The sequence below is a fragment of the Dama dama genome, chromosome 5 (assembly GCF_033118175.1).
Source record: "Dama dama isolate Ldn47 chromosome 5, ASM3311817v1, whole genome shotgun sequence".
Classification (NCBI taxonomy): Eukaryota; Metazoa; Chordata; class Mammalia; order Artiodactyla; family Cervidae; genus Dama; species Dama dama.
Window position 1 is genome coordinate 76887475 of NC_083685.1, and position 20921 is coordinate 76908395.

Genomic DNA, 20921 nt, shown 5'->3' on the forward strand with positions numbered 1-20921 from the left:
TATGTTTCAGTGCTACTCTCTCAATTTGTCCCACCCTCTCCTTATTCTGTTGTATTCAAATCTGTTCTCTATCTACATGTATCCCCTTTTCATTCTTTTATACACAAGTTTTATAGAAAAAAAAAAAGCAGTTGCTGAAAAATTTCATCTTGGAATTGGTAAAACAATAATGTTTTGGGTTTCATTATGGCCCATGGTTATCTAAAATAGTCTAAACTCTGCCTATGTGACATTTCCACATGAGTATTTAATAACTCAACTCAACATGTTCAACACTTCAAACTCGACATGCTCAAAGTAGAACTCTTGGTCAGCCCACAGATCGCCACCTCTGCAAGCTTTCTCTCTCTCAGAAAATGGATCTCCCATCTACCTGGCTGTTTAAGCCAATGTTACAAGATTTGTTCTAGCTATCTCTGTCTCTACAGCCAACCTGTCAGCAATATTCTGTTGACATTACTTCCAAAATGTTTCCGTAAATTACTGACTTCTCCCCATCAGTATCATTACCTCTCTGGCCAATCGCCAACCTCTCTTCTCTGGATCATTGCCCTGGTCTTCTTACCCATCTCCTTACTCATTTATGATCTATTTTCTACCAAGAAGCAAGAACTATTTTTTAAAAAATCATTTCCCTATTTTAAGTTATTGACTGTCTTTCCATAGCTATTAGAATAAAATCTTTTTGCCCATTGCCTTGGCTCACAAAGCCCTTTGGACCCAGCCCCCACTACCTCTCTGACCTCAGCTCCTATCACTTTTCTCCATCACAGTTCTCTGGTCTGCCTGACTTTCTGTTCTCTGAGTAAGAAAATCCATCAGTCTGTGGGCCCTCTTCCTACCAGAAATTGACTTTTCTCATCTTCCCATGGCCAGTTCCTTCTAATACTCAGAACAAACTCTTCTGATGAATCCCTCATAGAGACATTCCCTAAACACCTGATGATATACAACAAACCACCAGCCCGCCAAAACTAAACACCATTTATCACATAACCTTCTTTTATCTACTTAAATTACCTGGGTAGCTAATCACCAGCACCTGTGGCAAAGAACAAATAGAACTATGACAGCAAAATCAGCAAGATCTTCACCTGTTTTTTTTACCATTGCATTACCAAGACTGCAGAGGTGTTCAGTAGTGATACAGCACAAGCAACTATTTTTCATATGCTGTGTAATAGCAACTTGGGAATCAATAGTTTGTTTCTACCTGTTCTCATTTTACAGCCAACTGGACTTTATGAGTATAAGCTCATTGGTACTCTGAGAGCTCCACCAGATCTACTTGCAGATATCTGTATGGATTTAGGCTATATAAGACGGCAGATCCCACAGGTTACAGGTGAGCAACATATATTCCTTCTAAAAAATCAATTAGAAGGTAGAATCTATTGCTATTTTATCTAACCAACAGAGATCAATAGGTTTAGTTTCTATCATACTATGTTCCATTTTAAATTTTGGCTTAAATATCTGAGGTGCTGGGCTGAAATATGCCTTCAATATTTCTAGGACTTCCTTTTTATACTTTAATAGATTCACACTCCTGTTGAACTTACTACAAGTTTGTTGTCTTGAGTATATATATATATATATATATATATATATATATATATATATATATGAGATGTATACAACTGGAAGAGCATAGAAGGCTTCTTGGAGGAGGTGGTTTCTGAGCTTTGTTTTAAAAATTGAATCAAAGTTTTATAAACAGCAAGAATATACACACATGGTGAGGTGAAAAGTGAAGGGTGAGTGGGTTAAGGACATTTGGTCCAGGGAACAGTATGAGTAAAATGAAGAGGGCATGAAACAACATGAATTTTTTTTTTTTTAATCTGTGAGCAGTTGGGTGTTTTTGGGTTGTTGGGGTAGCAGAATCTGGAATTAGCCTGGGAGGAGAATCTAGAGACCCAAGGGCCTAGGCTGGCCACCTGACTACACTTCTTAGATTTTTCCCTAGAAATGATGGAGAGTTATGAGTGGCATTAGATAGGGGATCTTTCTGGCACTGAGAGTGGGGAGTGGCCTCTGTGGTCCCAGGCACAGTAGAATAGATACAGCTAGCCCAGGGGCCAGAAACCCTGCCAGGCACTTGCTATGGTTAGGAATCTTGGTTGCAGGGAAGAAAAGCTAACAAACTGCAGTGTAATGAAGGGAAAAAGTGTTTATTGGTTTGTGATGTTGAAAATCCATGGGTGTCTGGTTTCCAGGATAGCTGCACACAATACTTCGTTTCTCCAGCTTGACTCTGTTTTCTTCTGAATTGACCACATTCTCAGGCAGATTCCTGTGTCATGCAGAGAGGCCACCAGAAGATGCAGGCTTACATTCTAACCAAGTACACAACCCCAGAGGAACAGGAACTTTCCTACTGATGGCATCCAGAGTCTCAGGATTGGCTCTTATCGCCTCAGCCTGGATCATATATTAATTCCTTGGGGATGTTTGTCATGGTTTAGGGCCACATACTGTTTTCAAATACTCTTACTTTATGGGGAATGGTGGTGCCATATATTCAAGGAAAAGCCAGATGTTCTCTGTCCATCTCCCTACCAGTTATGGTTCAGTCAAGTGCTGTAGCCATTTACAGAGCCTCTGATGTGTGGTACTTGATATCAACAGTCCACACTATGGAGTATGCTCCAGAGGCTGCAGTAGCTTGACTTCTCTGGAATAATCCTGAGGTTCGTAACCTCATTCTGGTCCTCCCAGATCTTCTATAAGCTGCCTGAGAACCTTTACAAAGCCACTTTTGGGCCTAAACTTGCTAGAGTGGGAAGCCAAGATTCTGTCCACATACGCCTTCCCTAATCACTGTGACCATGTTTTGCTCATTTTCCCAGCCCTGAAATTAACACTGAGTCAGTCTGGGAATACCAGACCACCTGACCTGCCTCTTGAGAAATCTGTATCCAGGTCAGGAAACAACAGTTAGAACTGGACTTGGAGCAACAGACTGCTTTCAAATTGGGAAAGGAGTATGTCAAGGCTTTATATTGTCACCCTGCTCATTTAATTTATATGGATCAAGCACAGGCTGGAATCAAGATTGCCGGGAGAAATATCAATAACCTCAGATATGCAGATGAAACCACCCTTATGGCAGAAAGTGAAGAAGAACTAAAGAGCCTCTTGATGAAAGTGAAAGAGGAGAGTGAAAAACTTGGCTTAAATCTCAACATTAAGAAAACTAAGATCATGGCATCTGGCCCCATCACTTCATGGCAAATAGATGGGGAAACAGTGGAAACATTGGCTGACTTAATTTTGGGGGGCTCCAAAATCCCTGCAGATGGTGATTGCAGCCATGAAATTAAAAGACGCTTACTCCTTGGAAGGAAAGTTATGAGCAACCTAGACAGCATATTAAAAAGCAGAGACATTACTTTGACAACAAAGGTTCACATAGTCAAGGCTATGGTTTTTCCACTGGTCATGTGTGGATGTGAGTTGGACTGTAAATAAAGCTGAGTGCTGATGAATTGATGCTTTTGAACTGTGGTGTTGGAGAAGACTCTTGAGAGTCCCTTGGACTGCAAGGAGATCCAACCAGTCCATCCTAAAGGAGATCAGTCCTGGGTGTTCATTGGAAGGACTGATGCTGAAGCTGAAACTCCAATGCTTTGGCCACCTGATGTGAAGAGCTGATTCATTTGAAAAGACCCTGATGATGGGAAAGATTGAAGGCAGGAGGAGAAGGGGATGACAGAGGATGAGATGGTTAGATGGCATCACTGACTCAATGGACATGAGTATGAGTAAACTCCAGGAGTTGGTGATGGACAGGGAGGCCTGGCGTGCTGCGGTCCATGAGGTCTCAGAGTCGGACATGACTGCACGACTGAACTGAACTGAACAGCCCTGTTTAAAGCAAATAGTGGATAAGGATGGAAAGGATGATGCCCTGAAGGAGAATGAGATTCTGGTGCAAGAAGGGGAGAGTCATAGCAGACCAGGCCAAAGCAGCAGATGTCCACTCATTCCCTTCCTTTCAGGTCATCGTCAACTCTTGTAGTGATGGACTGATATATTCTTTACTCAGTGGTCTGCTTCTAATAGGTTTTCTTTCTCTCAAAACCTGAATTAAATAACACATTTCTGTGCCATCAGCACCTTCTCAGAGGATTCTCTTGGTTCCTTCAGAAGCTTAGGCTTGGCTCCTTCTCTAATTGGTTTGTTAGAAGCTTCCCACACAGCTTGCAGGCAGATGCTGTATACTTCATAGCATCGCTTTGCTCTCTCTCTCCAAGAGCTGATGCTACTTGCACACAGTAGCATGGTGGATATTAAGGAAATTTGGTCCCTGTAACTGTGACATAAAGCAACGTGGGAGTGAGACAAGAAACTTAAGAGTTAACATAGTTAAGCCACTTTCTAGCTTTTTAGGAAGGACAGTAACCTCTCTGGAAACTTCATTTCTAAACTGGGTTGCTCAGTTCCAGGATACCTATAATATGTCACAAAATTTAAGATGAAGACAAAGGTCACAACAGGAAAAATTATTGGTACTGTAGTGCCATCTGATGATTACCAAGATTTTAGAACTTGAAAATTTATTTTTGGATGCCTAATTTTGTTTCACTGTGTTCTGTCTTAGAATGTTGTCTGTGGTATACAATGAACAAGTTTTGTTGGGTTCTTTTATTTTTACTGTGTTTTTATATCTACCAGACACTGTGCCTGGGCAACAAGATTTCAGTGGTCCTAAATATCTGACTTTCTCTAAAATTCAATGCCTCATGACTTAGTGATTTATTACCCTACAGGGTTGTCGTATCAAAGTTTCTTGTTAATTGAAGCCAAAGGGACTTCCAGATGCAATAACATCTTTTGTGTTGTTGGTTTTTTCGCTTTGCTTTGTTTAACAGAAGCCTATGAAACAGAATGCAATGGAGAAACAGTGATCTACATGAAAATGGAGTTCCCTTTTTTATTGTCCAGAAGAGACGTATCCTTTTCTAACACATACTATTAGCTTTCTAAGTGTTTTTGTTCCCCATGGCCACTACTCAATGGCGGTATATCCAGAAGGTGTGGACAACATGATCTTTGACTCTTGCATAAGCAACGGCTAAAGCTCTTGCCTTTTGTGTAGCTTTCAGAAACCTCAGAGTGTGATTTCTGGGTCAGACTACATGGAGCATCTATAACTGTGGGAAGGCAGCTCATACTTTCCTGAGAATTTTCCTAGAAAATCCTTGTACCACAGATTTGGGGGCCTGAAGACAACTTTTCCTTAAGGGTATTCAATATACTCCCTCGGTCTGTAGAGGAGGAAGCTGGGACCCAGAGAGTTAAGGTCACACACACACAGGCGGTTAGCAGCCGACTCGGGGATGGAGCTCAGGCCCCACATTTCCAGCTCTCTCCACCTCCCCTCCTCCCCCAGCATTGGCTCTGGGCCCTGTGTGTGTGTGTGTGTTTCTTGCTCAATTTCTTCAAATCTAATTATCTTCCCTGAAACAGGGCCATAGACATAGTGGCTGGTCTGTGAATCTTTATTGAGGTAAAATGATTATATTACTCTTGGTGAACCAGAACCAGTGAGGACATATGCCTACTAATATTTGGGTATCCACATATCTTCCTATGGTCACCAGGTGTAAGTAACCTTGCCTGATGATCCTCTGTGCACAGAGGTCAATGATTAGAGCTTAAGGGGAGGACAGAGAGTGATGACTCCACTGTTTCCTGAGTGAGATTCTGCTCCAGTCTTTCTCCAATGCCCCCACCAAGCCTGTCTACAGGCAGTGTTACCCCTCTTTTCTTGCACAGTGAAGTTGAATCTCAGCAAAATTAAGTTGCCCAGGATCACAGCTGATAAATGACCAATCCTCTGAGATCTCATTGCTTTACTGGAGAAAGGAGTGAGTTCCCCTCATAATTAGAGCTGCAAGGAATCATTGACAGGCAGGTAATGCACGTTCTTGAGCTTCCCAGGTGGTTCAGTGGTGAAGAATCTGCCTGCCAGTACAAGATATGCAGGAGCTTTGGGTTTGATCCCTGGGTCAGGAAGATTCCCTGGAGGAGGACATGGCAACCCACTCCGGTATTCTTGCCTGGGAAATCCTATGGACAGAAGAACCTGGGGTCACAAAGAGTCAGACAGCAGTTGGGAACTGAGTATGTACACAATGCCTGCTATGAAGAGAAAACACCAGGTGGGAGGCCACAGGGTTTTGCAGGGAAGTTAGGCAGACCAAGTAGGAAGTGAACTGACAGTTTAAGGGAGCAAACGCCACGTGGAGGCAACAACATAATTTCCTTTTGCTTCTGACTTGTGGGCTTTCCTTTTATCCATCTGAGAGGCTTCACTCTTGTCTCGCCTTGACCGGCAGTGCAGTGCGTCTATGTGCAGCAGCGGCGAGAACTGGACTTCAGGGGGCGGAAGGTTCAGGTGTTCCTGGCCAAGACCACCTCGGTGCCACAGTTCCCAGAGAGGTCAGACTTCATCCGCGTGAGACAGTGCCAGGTGAAGCTGGCCGTGGAGAGCAACGGCAGTAACCGGAGCAAAGGTAAAAAGAAGGCATCTGTTGGTGTGCTGCTGCGCCCTGTGAAGTATGAGCAGTCCCTGTGAGGTACGTAAAATGCATGATGCATTTTCCCTGAGGTCAGAGACTGGGCATGGGTTCAAAGGAAACAGAGGAGACTCAGTTCACCCCTGAAGTTTGGCTACAATGCAAGGTGGATGTTTAAATCTGATCAATCTATTTTTTACTTACTCTTGCATTGTCCAGATGAAATCAGAACATCGAAGTGAACCAAAAGGTTTAGGAATTCACTTCAGGCTGCTCTTGTACTGCACATTCTGGCAGGAGATGGGCAGGAATGCTGGTGGGACCATCTCTGAGGAGGTACCACTCACTCAGCAAAAGCTAAGAGACTCAGGACCTGTCTGCCTTGAGTTCCATACTCGGGAGAGAATCTGGGAGGGGTATGTGGCCACCTGCTGGACTGGAAGGGGTGTGGCCTTGAGACTGTGGTAAAATCTGAACAGTAGTTCTGATGTGTGTTAGATCTGCCACCTTGGGTGCATCACCCCACTCTTGTAAGTCTCAATTTTATTGTTTATAAACCAGAGTTTAATTTTATCAATTTTTATAATTAAGATAATTGAGAGAAATAATTAAATGAAATATATATCCAAATATCTAGCACTTATGCTATGCTATGCAATGCTATGCTAAGTCACTTCAGTCATGTCCAGCTCTATGGACTGTAGCCCGCCAGGCTCCTCTGTCCATGGGGATTCTCCAGGCAAGAATACTGGAGTGGATTGCCATGCCCTCCTCATCTAGCACTTGCCGCGGGTTTAATAAATAGCAGCAGAATGTGCCTTGGCTGTTTGCCAAAGTGTGTGTATAAGTCTCCCATAAAGGAGATGGGAGAGTCCACTTGAATTGTGTGTTACCTCCTTCCTGAATTCCTTGGCCTGCATATAAACCTGGATGTTTGCTGCTGTATTTTTCCTCCTTTTGAACTGCCCTTCCTTTCCCTCTCTAGTGTTCATTTACTGCTTCATAAACCCTGGTGGCTGTATTCCATCCTGGATCGTCAACTTGGCTGCCAAGGTGAGATCCCCCAGTGGCAGGGGGGAAGTGAGCCTGACAGATGTTGACTGAGCCTGAGGGGCTGTCAGACTGAAGAGACTACAGTCTCGGGCCTCACGATGCTCTTTGATGAAGCAGCATGGTTGACTGACTTTGGTGAGGACTGGGGTTGCCAACACCTAGGACCGAGGTTGGGACAAAAGACCAGAATCTTTACCTGGAATATCAGCTCCACGCTACTTTCCCACCAAGATCCCGCCAAAATCAGTCTGGAACCTTTGGATAATAACCTGCTCCTTGTGGGAACAAGGGTGCCTGTGGATGTTGTATCTGCTTATGGAGGAGTTAGGCCAACATGGCTTGGGAGACAATGAGATATGTTCAAGCCTGGGGAAGCCTCCAGTTTTGTTTTTGTGTTTTCTTTCTATAAGGAGCAGGGACTTCAGTGGTATGCAGATCACTCACGGAGACCATTCAGTCTGCTTTGTGAAGTCCTACTTATAGGCTGGTGGGCTCACCAATTCCCAGGGAGAGTGAAAAATTACACAAACGAGTAAAACACATCATGCTTTGAATTCTGGTCCTACTTCTGACTATGTAATCTAGGGAAGCCATGGGGATGGATATTTCCACAATGTGTAGAAGGAGTAACCAAAACAACATTTGGGGAAAGTCTGGCCAATGTTCAACACTAACTAAGGGATGACATATCCCGCCTCTTGCTCCCAATTCTTACCAATTTCTAATTCTGTAAAGCAAGTCCTTTTTTTTCATCTTTTTGGAAGAATCACACAGCGCAGCCCAGTCCCATTTCCTGAGTTTTCTATTTCTTTTCAAAAACAGTGTCTTAGAATTATCTTAGATTTCTATTAGCAAATGCTAAAATATGCAAGGTCTGACAACTGTGGCCTCTACCTTACCTGTGCCCTGAGTCTTACCTTTTTCATCATCAGTGATGACATTCTGTTGAAATTTTATCACGAGTGCTATTGTCATATTTATTATTCCCCAAGGCATCTTCCTTCACCGTTGCCACATCCTGATAATCAAGAGTAGTTGCTGTGAGGACAGAGTAATGACAATCTCCTTTTCTTTGCAGAATGGAATTCCTGGCTTCCTTGCTAACCTGGAGGATGCCTGCCTGAGGTACCAGAGGAGAACCTGAGAGATTTGGGAGCTTTTTGTTTATGAATGATGTTCCTGGAAGTGCCACAACTACTGATGCTCAGCATATCTGCCATTTTTCCATCTCAGAAGCCTGCACACTCTCCAGAACCTTGTGCCCAAGTGTGCCAGCCTGATGCCTAGCTTCCTTTCCCATCCTCCCCACTCTGGGACACACCGCCTTGTTTCACTGTAGAATATGGTTCAGATTCGGAAAACCCTTGCTTGTTTATTTTTTAAAAGGGGAATCCTCAGGAGGGAACCCAGTCATTCCATTGTTCCATTCTAGGGGGATGGTGGGTGGAGGACTGATAACACTGCCTAAGAGTAACTGACCCGAGCAAGTTGTCTCCTTCCCACGTGTGAGTTTTTGCAACACAAGAGGGTGACTTCTTCTTGCAGGTGCATGACCTTCAGAGTTGACTCACAGTACAGCAAGAGTGGAAGACTCATGTCCATTTCCCTTTGGCTTTGCTGACTTGATTTGCCTGACTTGAAATGATAATCTTCCAAGCCCCTCCGCATTTCTATTTGTAGAGGATCATGAGCAGTTTCGATTTCAAATCATTTTGAAAAATGTTGCAGACCTGACTACGTGTATAGCGTGGTGACAGTTATCTCAATACTGGTGTCTGGGTTTTTCTCTGCCACTGGAGAAGGCTGTCTGTACCTCATTAGCTCTGAATTTCTGGACACTGAGGCATCAAGACAGCTCTGGCAGTTAACAGAAACCAACCTGTTTTACACACAGCATTGAAAAAGTTGTCTTTTAGGCAAGAAATGGATTTCTCTTCTAGAATGTTTGGAGATGTCAGAGGGATAATTCTTGTTGTTGTTCAGTTGCTCAGTCATATTTGACTCTTTGCAACCCCATGGACTGCAGCATGCCAGGCTTCCTGTCTTACACATCTCCCAGAGTTTGCTCAAACTCATGTTCATTGAGTTAATGATGCCACCCAACCATCTCATCCTCCATGTCCCTGATCTCCTCCTGTCCTCAATCTTTCACAGCAGAAGGGTGTTTTCCAGTGAGTTGGCTCTTTGCATCAGGTGACCGAAGTATTGGAGTTTCAGCTTCAGCATCAGTCCTTCCTATGAGTATTCAGGATTGATTTCCATTAGGATTGACTGATTTGATCTCCTTGCAGTCCAAGGGACTCTCAAGAGTCTTCTCCAGCACCACAGTTCAAAAGCATCAATTCTTTGGTGATCAGTCTTCTTTATGGTCCAACTCTCATATCTGTACATGATTACTGGATAGAAAACATAGCTTTGACTGGACAGATGTTTGTAGGCAAAGTGATGTACTACTGTCAGGGCATCTTGCTGGGTTGAGAGTGGCCTGCAGGTTCCGGGGCACTGGCAGCAGCAGCCCTGGGAGGCACAGCAGGCATACTGGCCTAAGTCCTTTAGGAGGAGGCTGCCATTCCCCCATCATAGAGTCTATAGCCTACCATAAAGACTGCAAACTCTAGGATGGGCTGCCTTAGGCCAGACTACAGGGAGGGAGCACAGCCCCACCTACCAGCAGAAAATTGGATTAAAGATTTACTGAGCATGGCCCTGCACACCAGAACAAGTCCCAGTTTTCCCCACAGCCGGTCCCTCCCATCAGGAAGCTTGCACAAGCCTCTTATCCTCATCTATCAGAGGGCATACAGAATGAAGACCACAATTACAGAAAACTAACCAAAATGATCACATGGATCACAGTCTTATGTAACTCAGTGAAATTGACCCATGCCATGTAGAGCCACCCGAGAAGGACAGGTCATGGTGGAGAGTTCTGACATGATGGAGAGATCTTTCTCCACTGGAGAAAGGAATGGCAAATGACTTCATCATTCTTGCCTTGAAAAGGGATAATAGTTCTCTTATTATTGGATTAGTATGGTGGTTGACTCTACAGTTTTCTCTCAGGAATTCTACCTAAGTTATCCACTTCTCCCACCACCAGGAGATTTCCCATTTTCTACTTTTCTCTTGAAATTTGGAAGGAAAGATATTCTGTGTACAAAGGGACAGTCTTAAAATCTCAGGTAACATTTTAATTACTGTGTGTGATGGTACCAAACCTTGATTTATGGGCATAAAATTTCAGCATTTAATTCCCAGAAGCAGCAAATTTATTAATGGGACACCTCAGATTTTGTCTTTTCTCTTTAGAAGAGGAAGTGCATTGAATACCAAATAAATAGTGACTTATACCTGTCCTGTCTTCAGTCTCCTTCCTGCTTTGTTCCTTTTGTGTGAATGCATCTGTTAGGTCTCTTCAGTTTGTAGGTCACATCCTATCTAACTCACGTACTTGAATATAAAAGATATTTTAGACTCACTTACATGTAAGACCAAATGTAGAGTGGTCTCAGGTAGGGGTTTATGGGTGCTTAAAGTGGCATTTGGAATCAACTCTGTCCTTTAAGCTTTCTTTAATGTTAGGCTGTTTTTGCTGGCGGGATCACTTCTGTTAGCAAAGGGTTGGCCTGCATCTTCCCAGGTTCATAGCAAGTCAATAAAAGACAGCATTTCTCTCCAGTAGATCCAGAACCATCCTATGCTTCCCTCGAAAACATATGCCAATTCCTGCTGCAGTCACTGTGGTCACATGGACAGAACTGTGCAAATTAACAATTACTTCATAAATGTGTTATTAAAATATCACTATCAGTAAGGTTGCTGGAATTTAATTTTAGGTAAAGTAAATGTGAATGTCTCATGTAATTGAGGTCAAGTTACCAGTCATTTGTCATTGAAAGACAAGTACTAAAATTATAGCCTTTGAGTAGAGAGTTGACATGAAATGCTGTCAGGCAAACTGTATATTTAAACAGTATTTTATGATCTGCTAAAAACACTGAGATTACTAAGAATACTAACATTCTAGGTAGGAGATTTTTTATTTTTTAGGAGATTTTTCAAAAGTCACTAAGCTTGCTCTGATTAGTAGAATTAAGCCCCTTTTGACATTCAAGATTTCTGAATCAGGGAAGGCAGTCCTACATAGCACTGAAACTTGAGGTTACATGGGAAACTGAGAACCCCTGAGCAAACAGTAAACTTCTTGTTGCTCAGTCACTAAGACATGTTCAACTCTTTTGACCCCATGGACTGCAGCATGCCAAGCTCTCCTGTGCTTCACTATCTCCTGGAGTTTGCCCAAACTCACATCCATTCAGTTAGTGATACTATCCAAATATCACATCCTCTGTGGCCTGCTTCTTCTCCTGCTCTCAATCTTTCCCAGCATCAGGGTCTTTTTCAATGAGTCAGCTCTTTGCATGAGGTGGCCAAAGTATTGGAGGTTCAGCATCAGTCCTTCAAAGGATATTCAGCACCGATTTCCTTCAGGATTGATTAGTTTCATCTCATTGCAGTCCAGGGGACTCTCAAGAGTCTTCTCTGGCACCACAATCTGAAAACATCAATTCTTCAGTGCTCAGCCTTTTTTATGGTCCAACTCTCACATCTGTGTATTACTACCAGAAAAGCCATAACTTTGACTATATGGATTTTTGCCGGCAAATAATGTCTCTGCTTTTTAATACTCTGTCTAGATTTGTCACTGCTTTCCTTCCAAGGACCAAGTATCTTCTAATTTCATGTCTGCAGTCACCATCCACAGTGGTTTTGGAGCCCAAAAAGATAAAATCTGTCACTGTTTCCACTTTTCCCCCTTCTATTTGCCATGAGGTGATGGGACTGGATGACATGATCTTTGTTTTTTGAATGTTGAATTTTAAGCCAGCTTTTTCACTCTGCTTTCACTTTCATCCAGAGATTCCTTAGTTCTTCTTCACATTCTTCCATTAAAGTAGTATCATCTGCATATCTGAGGTTGTTGATATTTCTCCTGGCAATCTTGATTCCATCTTGTGCTTCAACCAGCCTAGCATTTCACATGATGTACTCTGCATAGAAGTTAAATAAGTGGGGTGACAATACACAGCCTTGGCATACTCCTTTCCTAATTTCTAGCCAGTCCATCTGTTCCATGTCTAGTTTTAGCTATTGCTTTTTTACCTGCATACAGGTTTCTCAATAGGCAGGTAAGGTGGTCTGGTATTCCCATCTCTTTCAAAATTTTCCAGTTTGTTGTGATCCACACAGTCAAAGGCTATAGTATATGAAGCATAAGTAGATTTTTTTTCCTGGAATTCCCTTGTTTTCTCTATGATCCAATGAATGTATCCAGCTTGTATATCTGGACATTCTTGGTTCATGTATGCTGAAGCCTAGCTTAAAGGATTTTGAGCATTACCTTGCTAGCATGTGAAATGAATGCAATTGTGCTGTAGTTTAAACATTTTTTGGCATTGCCCTTCTTTGGGGCTGAAATGAAAGCTGACTTTTTCCCATCCTGTGGCCACTGCTGAGTTTTGCAAGTTTGCTGCCATTGGGAGCAGCACTTTAATAGCATCATCATTTAGGATCTGAAATAACTCAGGTGGAATTCCATCACCTCCACTAGCTTTGTTTGTAGTCATCCTTTCTAAGGCCCGCTTGACTTCACACTCCTGGATGTCTGGCACTAGGTGAGTAACCACACCATCGTGGGGGTCCAGGTCGTTAAGGCCTTCTTGTACAGTTCTTCTGTGTAGTCTTGCCACCTCTTCTTAATCTCTTCTGCTTCTGTTAGGTCCTTACTGATACCTTTCACCCTGTAGAACTCATTTTCCAGTGTCAAATCTTTTTGCTTTTTCATGCCATTCATAGTGTTCTTCAGGCAAAAATAATGGAGTGATTTCCCTTTCCTCCCTCCAATGGACCTCATTTTGTCAGAACTCTCCACTATGTCAGAACTCCCCACCTGTCTTGGGTGGCTCTGCATGGCATGGCCTAACTCAGAGCTTCATTGAGTTATGCAAGTCCCTTATGCAAGACAAGGTTTTGATCCATGAATGGGGCATATAGCAAATGTCAGGGGCCTGAAAAACATAGAACTAGTGTTTTGGAGGTTGACCTGTATTCCTCAGGGTCTGCCACTCCCTTAGGGGCTGAAAGTGTCATTTGGAGCTCCTTTCTATTGCTAGGATGGATGCAGCCAATTCTAATTGATTTTTGCTCAAACAAACACTTAAAAATCTTAATACTCTTCAGCTTATCTTTTAACAGCTCTGGTGTCAGAAGAATGAGCTGAGCCAAAAGGACCTCAGCAGCACAATCAAGGATACTTGGATGTCTGCTGAGTTTTTGAGCTCACTGTTCTCCCACTGCTTCTGGAAGTGGTGAGCAAGCCCTTCTCAAATTCTAGCTCTACAGTTTTACATGAGTGTTTGTACTTATTTTAGCATTTGTTTCTCTGGACTGGGGCCCCACAGTTTTCCAGAAAGAGACTAAATCTGACTTAGAAATTGGTCTGGGTCTCAGATTGGACTTGGTCCAGCTTAGAAACTGGACTCAGTCCAGAGTCAGACTGGGTCTTATTTAAGTTGGACTGAGTCCAGTGTGAGGCCTCAGGAGAATAAACTTTTGTTTTAAGGCTGGACAAATAAGCTACCCTTACCAGAAGTAATCTTGATCTTGGTGACCACAGGGGAGAAATTTTACCCCAGATTTCCTTATCATTCATGATATTATCTAGAACAAAAGTGATCTCAGTCAACTACTCATGATAAAGGGTAGAGGAAAAATGATTTTTCCTTCTCTAAAAATTTTTGGTGATCAGGATGGGACCCATTGGGACATCCTTCTTACTCCAGAGCCTGCAGACAGCATAGGTAAGGGTTCTTACCAAAGTCAGCTCTCTCATCTCTGTCTTCATCTGTGGTGCTTATTTAACAGAGCAAGATTAAATTGCACTTTCTCCCTTCCTTTCCAAATTTAGATTGACAGGGAGAAAACATTTAAATGTATCATATCTTTGAACTGTGACTCTCAAATTTGCTTTTGAGTCCACATTCATTGTAGATCCCTTCTACCCCAAAGATAGTCATTTCTTTCTTGTTTGTGTAACTATTGTCGTGAGAACTTGGCTTAGCAAAAGCCAGGTTGGGATCCCCCAAAATTTTGACTTGAAAGGACCGTGGGTTGCACTCCATGTGCAGCTGTGGTTTTATCCCTGTTGCCAGCTCTCAGCCTTTTCTTCATTTTGTTTACTCTTGGGACTTGCTCTAGATCTTGGGAAGGTAATGTCTTTTGCACTCTCTTTGGGGACTCCTCTTGTTCCCATGGATTGTTCAATACTACAAGAAATATGTACTGTTTGTCCAGCTCAAACTTTTTTTTTTTCTCCAGCTCAAACTTGACAATATATTTGGCAAGGTTCTCTTTTTTTTTTAAAAATTTTTAAGTAGCTCTCTTGTAGGGAACTGGCCAAATATGAAGCTGATAATAAGTGCCTGATGGGAATTTGTTTTTAAGCCTTCTCTACCAAGCTAAAATTAAACTTTACACCATGAGAGCAAGAAAAACTGAAGCCCGCATGATGGACTTACCAAAACACTCCAAAGACACACAATTCTAAATCGAGAACATAGGAATCTTTTTGTATATATAATTTATTTTATTATTAAAGGATAATTGCTTTATAGAATTTTGTTGTTTTCTGTCAAGCCTCAACATGAATGGTGTGTGTGTGTGTATATATCTATATATGTATATATATATATATCTCCTCTCCCTTTTGAACTTCCTTCCCATCTCCCTCCCCATCCCACCCCTCTAGGTTGAGAACATAGGAATCTTGATTTCCATCTTAGTTGAAGATCTCCTCCCTGATGTAAAGAAGCAAACTGAGGATAATAAGGATGGATGGGTGGGTTGGCCTCCATATTATTCAAATTGCCACTCATTTCTTTGAGGAACTAAAGAAACCTATATTATCTTACAAACCACGCCTTTATTATAACTGAAAAGGAGGCTCTAGGAAGAATTCAAAGCCCACTTGTCCTTTTTACCAATGCCCAAATGTACCCTTTTCATCTCAAAATGTTTGCAGATATTCTAAAAGTTATGGACTTACGGAACAAAAGTCCTTGGTGCAACTTTCATTCTTTCTTTGTGTCTTTGAGATATAAATATTTTACATAGTCTTCTCTAGGATACAGAGGAATTCTCATAAGAAGGAGAGAAAATAGTTCATTTTGATAATTTGGAGAAAGAAACATCTTAAAAGTCTCACTCAGAAATATTAGTAAAAACCTATCTGAGGAGATAACCTTAATTTGCTCCATCTTCCAGAATCACAATGGACCCAAATCTTCTTTTATAAACCACTGAGTTTCATATTATCATACCTGTTTATTTATTTCTCTATCTATATGTTATAGTGAATTTTTTGTACTTCTGAATTATATTTCCAAAATTATTTTTAAAGGCTCCAGTAAATTGGCTTGAAGTTCAATATGAAATATACAAATCAAGTGTACTATCAAAAATATAGAAACTAACGCAAATGTTTTCCAGATACATGTGATCTAGGATAATATTTGGTAAATAAACCTATCTTACAAGGACAATTGAGTGGTGCTACAAAAATAATGGAAAATTCCCTCATTTTAATCTGGTTATATGCCCAAACTTCTAAGCAAGAAATGGCTCAGCTATAGTAGCCAATTAAATTACTATAAAACATTCCTTCATCTATAAAACACATCTTTTTTTCCTTTGCCAACTAAAAATTGTCACTCACCACCCGGCACTGCAAGAGTGATGTCCCCAGCTACTGCAGTCACTGACCTTCAATAGACCTTGAAAGGAGTTCAGGGCAGAAATGAGGAATGCTTCATTCAGTGCTCTGGGAAGTTCTGGCAAAAAGGATTTTTGCATAGTTGGATATTTTCAGAAGATTTTAATAGCCCAATTTCTTGCTTTTTCTTCTATCTAGAAAATCACTAAAACTATTAATGGACATCTGCTCCACATGAATGGCAGCAATCTTTCTGAGACGAGTGGAAACCCTCTGCCAAAATGTTTGCTTGACTGCATGTATCCCCCTTCACTAAATCACATATATACTGACCTCCCCTGCCCACTTTTCAGAGCAGTTCCTCAGAGATATCTGAGAGGCTGAACCCTGGACTATAGTTCTCATTTTGTCTCAAGTAAAATTTAACTCACAGCTCTCACATTGTGCTTTTTTTGTTGACAACTTTGGCAATCAACAAAGAGACCCAGAGCAGACTTGTTGCCTTCTTCTGAACTTTATGAAGAACCAAAGGTCGGTACCAATAGAGACCTCCTGTGCCCATCCACCTTCTCAGAGTTCAGATGAATTTAGAGTGAGTCTCTCTTGGTTCTTGCATCTCGCTTATAGGTTGGTGATCCTGAGTTCTATTTGGTGGTCTATAACAGGTATCTGGCCCCCAGTTGAAAGATACTGGGGGAAGCAGGGCAGTTGAAAGACACTGGGAAAATTTCCCACCCAGTTGAAAGAAATTAGTTTGCTCAGTTCAAAGACACTGAACGTCCTGAGGCTAAGTGGCAAGATAGGAGGCTGATCTGACATATTTCCTCAATTTGGGTGCCTTAATAAAATTTACTCGGATAAAGTGAAGATATAGATGTTGTTGTTTTTTTTTTTTTTTTTACAAAGAAGAGTGACAAGATTCCTCCCAGTTAATTATGGCTTTCCAAGGCAACTGAGAAATTTACAAGAGTGCTGGAGGCAGAGTCCTCATACCTTGCAGTGGTACCATAGGGAAATCCATTCATTAATAAAAAGACTTGATCATCTAGGGATCATGAACGAGAATTGGCCATTCAGTGATCTGACCACCCATGATAAAACCAAGATCTAAGCACCAAAGGAAGACACCAAGATGCTTTAAGAGGAAGCGAAATAACTCTGGGGTGATGGTTAATGGAGTTAAGCTCATAAGCAGCACATCAGCCCATCACACAATTTCATTAGTAAGTTTTATTTCCAAACAAATTCAACTTTAAAATGGGAATTAAGCTTACCAAACAGAGAAATGCAGGGTGCCAGAAAACCAGCCACTGACTAATACCCAGACAGGTTTACGTATGTACAAAACTCTTACTTACTCAACTGGGAAGCAAAGGACAATTTTGCCCTGAAAGTGGATGATATGGGTTCTTTTATTTTGTACAAGTTGCTGGAGAAAGTTGGCCTGATTAAACATCTTTTTTTCAGAATTTTGATTCTGAGGGAACAAGTCCTTCTAAGAGAACTTACTTTTCCCTCCCTGTGCCTTGAGATGTTTTGTTCTACCACAGTTTCCAGGAATGCTTATCTTATCTAGAACATCTTGAAACTGAGGGGCTAGAAAAGGGGAAAAGAGGACTTTTAAAATTTACCATATTCTAATTGCTATTTATAAAGTAGAGAATTTTATATTGTAATACTGGCTCATGACTAGGTTTACAGAATGAAGCTATGAGATCTCTGGTTGGGTCTGTCTTTATACCTATGTGTGCAATATTATCAAAATTAATTTGCAAATTAATTTTACTTAATTAACTTAAGGGCTTCCCGGGTGGTGCTAATGGTAAAGAATCCACCTGCCAATGCAGGAGACATAAGAGATGAGGGTTCAATCCCTGGGTTGGGAAGATCCCCTGGAGGAGGGCATGGCAGTCCACTCCAGTATTCTTGCCTGGAGAATCCCATAGACAGAGGAGCCTGGTGGGCCACAGTCCACAGGGTCACAAAGAGTTGGACAGAACTGAAGCAACTTAGCATGCACAATTGACTTAAAGGGAATTAAGTGCTTGCATAAACTCTAAGAAAAATGAAAGAAAACTGGACAGAGTGAATTTTAGGTTCATATGAACTGGGAAATAGTTGGTATTAAATTAATGCCTGTATTAAAGTTAAAGTTTATTGATTTAATTAATATTTGCATGTTTGTAGAGTCATCAACTTTCTGTATAATACTTTTATTTTTCCTAGGTTTAATAGAAGTTAAATAATATCTTATTATATCTGTTGCAAATTTTCTAGCAAAAAAAAACTTGGTATGATGAAATTTTTATAAGTAAATTATCTCTAAATGAGGTAAAAGTTGTGTGAATTCTTTAGTAATAATTATGCTTTAGGAGTATTTAGTTTAAAATAACCTCTACAGATTTTAGTAACTAGAAATCTTAGAGTTGTGCTAAATTAAGTTATGTGATAGAAGTTTATGGTATAGCAAGGTCATTCCCAAATAAGATAAGACACTGAAACACTAATTACTGAACAATTGGTTTCCTTTTACAAAGAAACTAAAGGTATTTAGTACCGTTAATAAATATGTTTAATGCTATACTGAGATTTTTTATAAGAAAGCACATGTTTTTAGAAATTATTACTGGTATTTATGTTTACTGTCTATAGAATGCTAATGTAAAAAAACAGTTCATAATTGTTTGTGTCTTAATTTTTACTAGAAATGAATGTTTTTTTAAGAACTGAGGATTCAAATTTAAAATATGCCGTTAAAGCTACTAGAAAAAAATTAGAGAAATATTTCAGTGTACAGTAGCAAAGTAGGATGTGTGTTTTCATAAAGAAGATATGAGGAATGGAATATGTTTTATTAAGAGAAAAGTAAGTAATATAGTCTTCGAGCTAGTAGTTTCTGGATATAAAAAAATAAGTGCCAAACTAATATTATACAGAAAGTTATGGAAGGTTTGTGGAAAAGGAACTCTGAGAAAAGAGTTTTATACATTGTCAGAATTAGTTATGTTTAGAATACTTTTTTAATTCATTTATTTTTAAATTTAGCTGTATTGTGTCTTCACTGCTACACACAGGCTTTCTTTAGCTGCGACGAGTGGGGGCTACTCGCAAGTTGCGTTGTGTGGGCTTCTCACTGCAGTGTCTTTTCTTGTTGCAGAGCATGGGCTCTCGGGTGCATGGGGCTCAGTAGTTGGGATGCTTGGGCTTGATAGTTGAGGCTCATGGGCTCTAGAGTGCAGGCTCTGTAGTTGTGGCATACAGGCTTAGTCGCCCCCATGGGCAGGCTGGAATCCTCCTGGAGGAGGAACCTGTGTCCCCTGTATGGGCAGGGAGATTTTTAACCACTGGGTCACTAGAGAAAGCTTAGAATAAATTCAACTGAGTAAACTTTAGAAGTAGGCTGGTGCAAAACCAGAATTTTTTTTTTTTTTTTCTCTGTTAAGAGAGCAGTTTTCTTAAAATATTGGTCTGCTTGTGATAACAGATTATAAAGCTTATTTTACCTTTAACCAGTAATCTGTTGGGGCTTCCCCAGTGGCTCAATGGTAAACAATCTGCCTGCAATGCAGGAAATGCAGAGAAGTAAGTTCAATCCCTATGTCAGGAAGATCCCTTGGAGAAAGAAGTGGCAACCCACTCCAGAAATCTTTCCTGGAAAATTCCACAGACAGAGGAGCCTGGTGGGCTACAGTCTGCTGTGGCTGCTAAGTCACTTCAGCCGTGTCCGACTCTGCGACCCCATAGGTGGCAGCCCACTAGGCTCTGCCATCCCTGGAATTCTCCAGGCAAGAACACTGGAGTGGGTTGCCACTTCCTTCTCCAGTCTATTGAGGTAGCAAAAAAGTTGGATACAACTGAGCCACTGAACAAGAACAAAACTGCAATCTGTTAGAACTTTCTAATTTTGCCTTTGAAATCTTTTGTTGTCACTCTGGTTGGTTAAGTGAATACGTATTGATTCACAGTGATCTGTGATCCTATTTGAGCAAGTGTTTTGCAACTTTTTGGTATCTTTGACAAATTCCACAAATAAAAATTTAATGAAGTTCCTTTGACCTCTAGCTAATTTTATTTTTTTTTATAAACTTATTTATTTTTAATTAGAGGATAATTGCTTTACATTGTCATGTTGGATTCTGCCATACATCAACATGGATTAGCCATAGGTATACATACGGCCCCTTCCTCTTGAAACTCCCTCCCATCCCATCCTACCCCTCTAGGTTGTAACCGAGCACCAGATTGAGTTCCTTGTGTTATGCAGCAACTTCCTATTAATGTCTATTTTACACATGGTTACATATATGTATATATCTCAGTGCTACTCTCTCAATTTATCCCACCCTCTCCTTCCCCTGCTGTGTCCGTAAGTCTGTTCTCTGTGTCTGTGTCTCTACTATTGCCCTACAGATAGGTTCATCACTACCATTTTTCTAGATTCCATATATATGCGTTAATAAACAATATTTGTTTTTCTCTTTCTGACTTACTTCACTCTGTATAACAGGCTTTAGATACATCCACCTCACTACAACTGACTCTAATTCGATGTTTTCTTATGACTAACATTT

General features: G+C 41.1%; 1 protein-coding gene across 1 annotated transcript in view; it reads left to right on the forward strand.

Moving 5' to 3' along the window:
- The window catches only part of LOC133055568 (phosphatidylcholine transfer protein-like), a 35949-nt gene extending 27225 nt beyond the window's left edge, over positions 1 to 8724 (forward strand). The window contains exons 2-6 of the mRNA XM_061140725.1: positions 1231 to 1345; positions 4878 to 4957; positions 6353 to 6524; positions 7513 to 7580; positions 8659 to 8724. Of these exons, the coding sequence (XP_060996708.1) occupies positions 1231 to 1345; positions 4878 to 4957; positions 6353 to 6524; positions 7513 to 7580; positions 8659 to 8724 (501 nt within the window). The remainder of the gene's footprint in view (positions 1 to 1230; positions 1346 to 4877; positions 4958 to 6352; positions 6525 to 7512; positions 7581 to 8658) is intronic.
- Positions 8725 to 20921: the final 12197 nt, after the last annotated feature.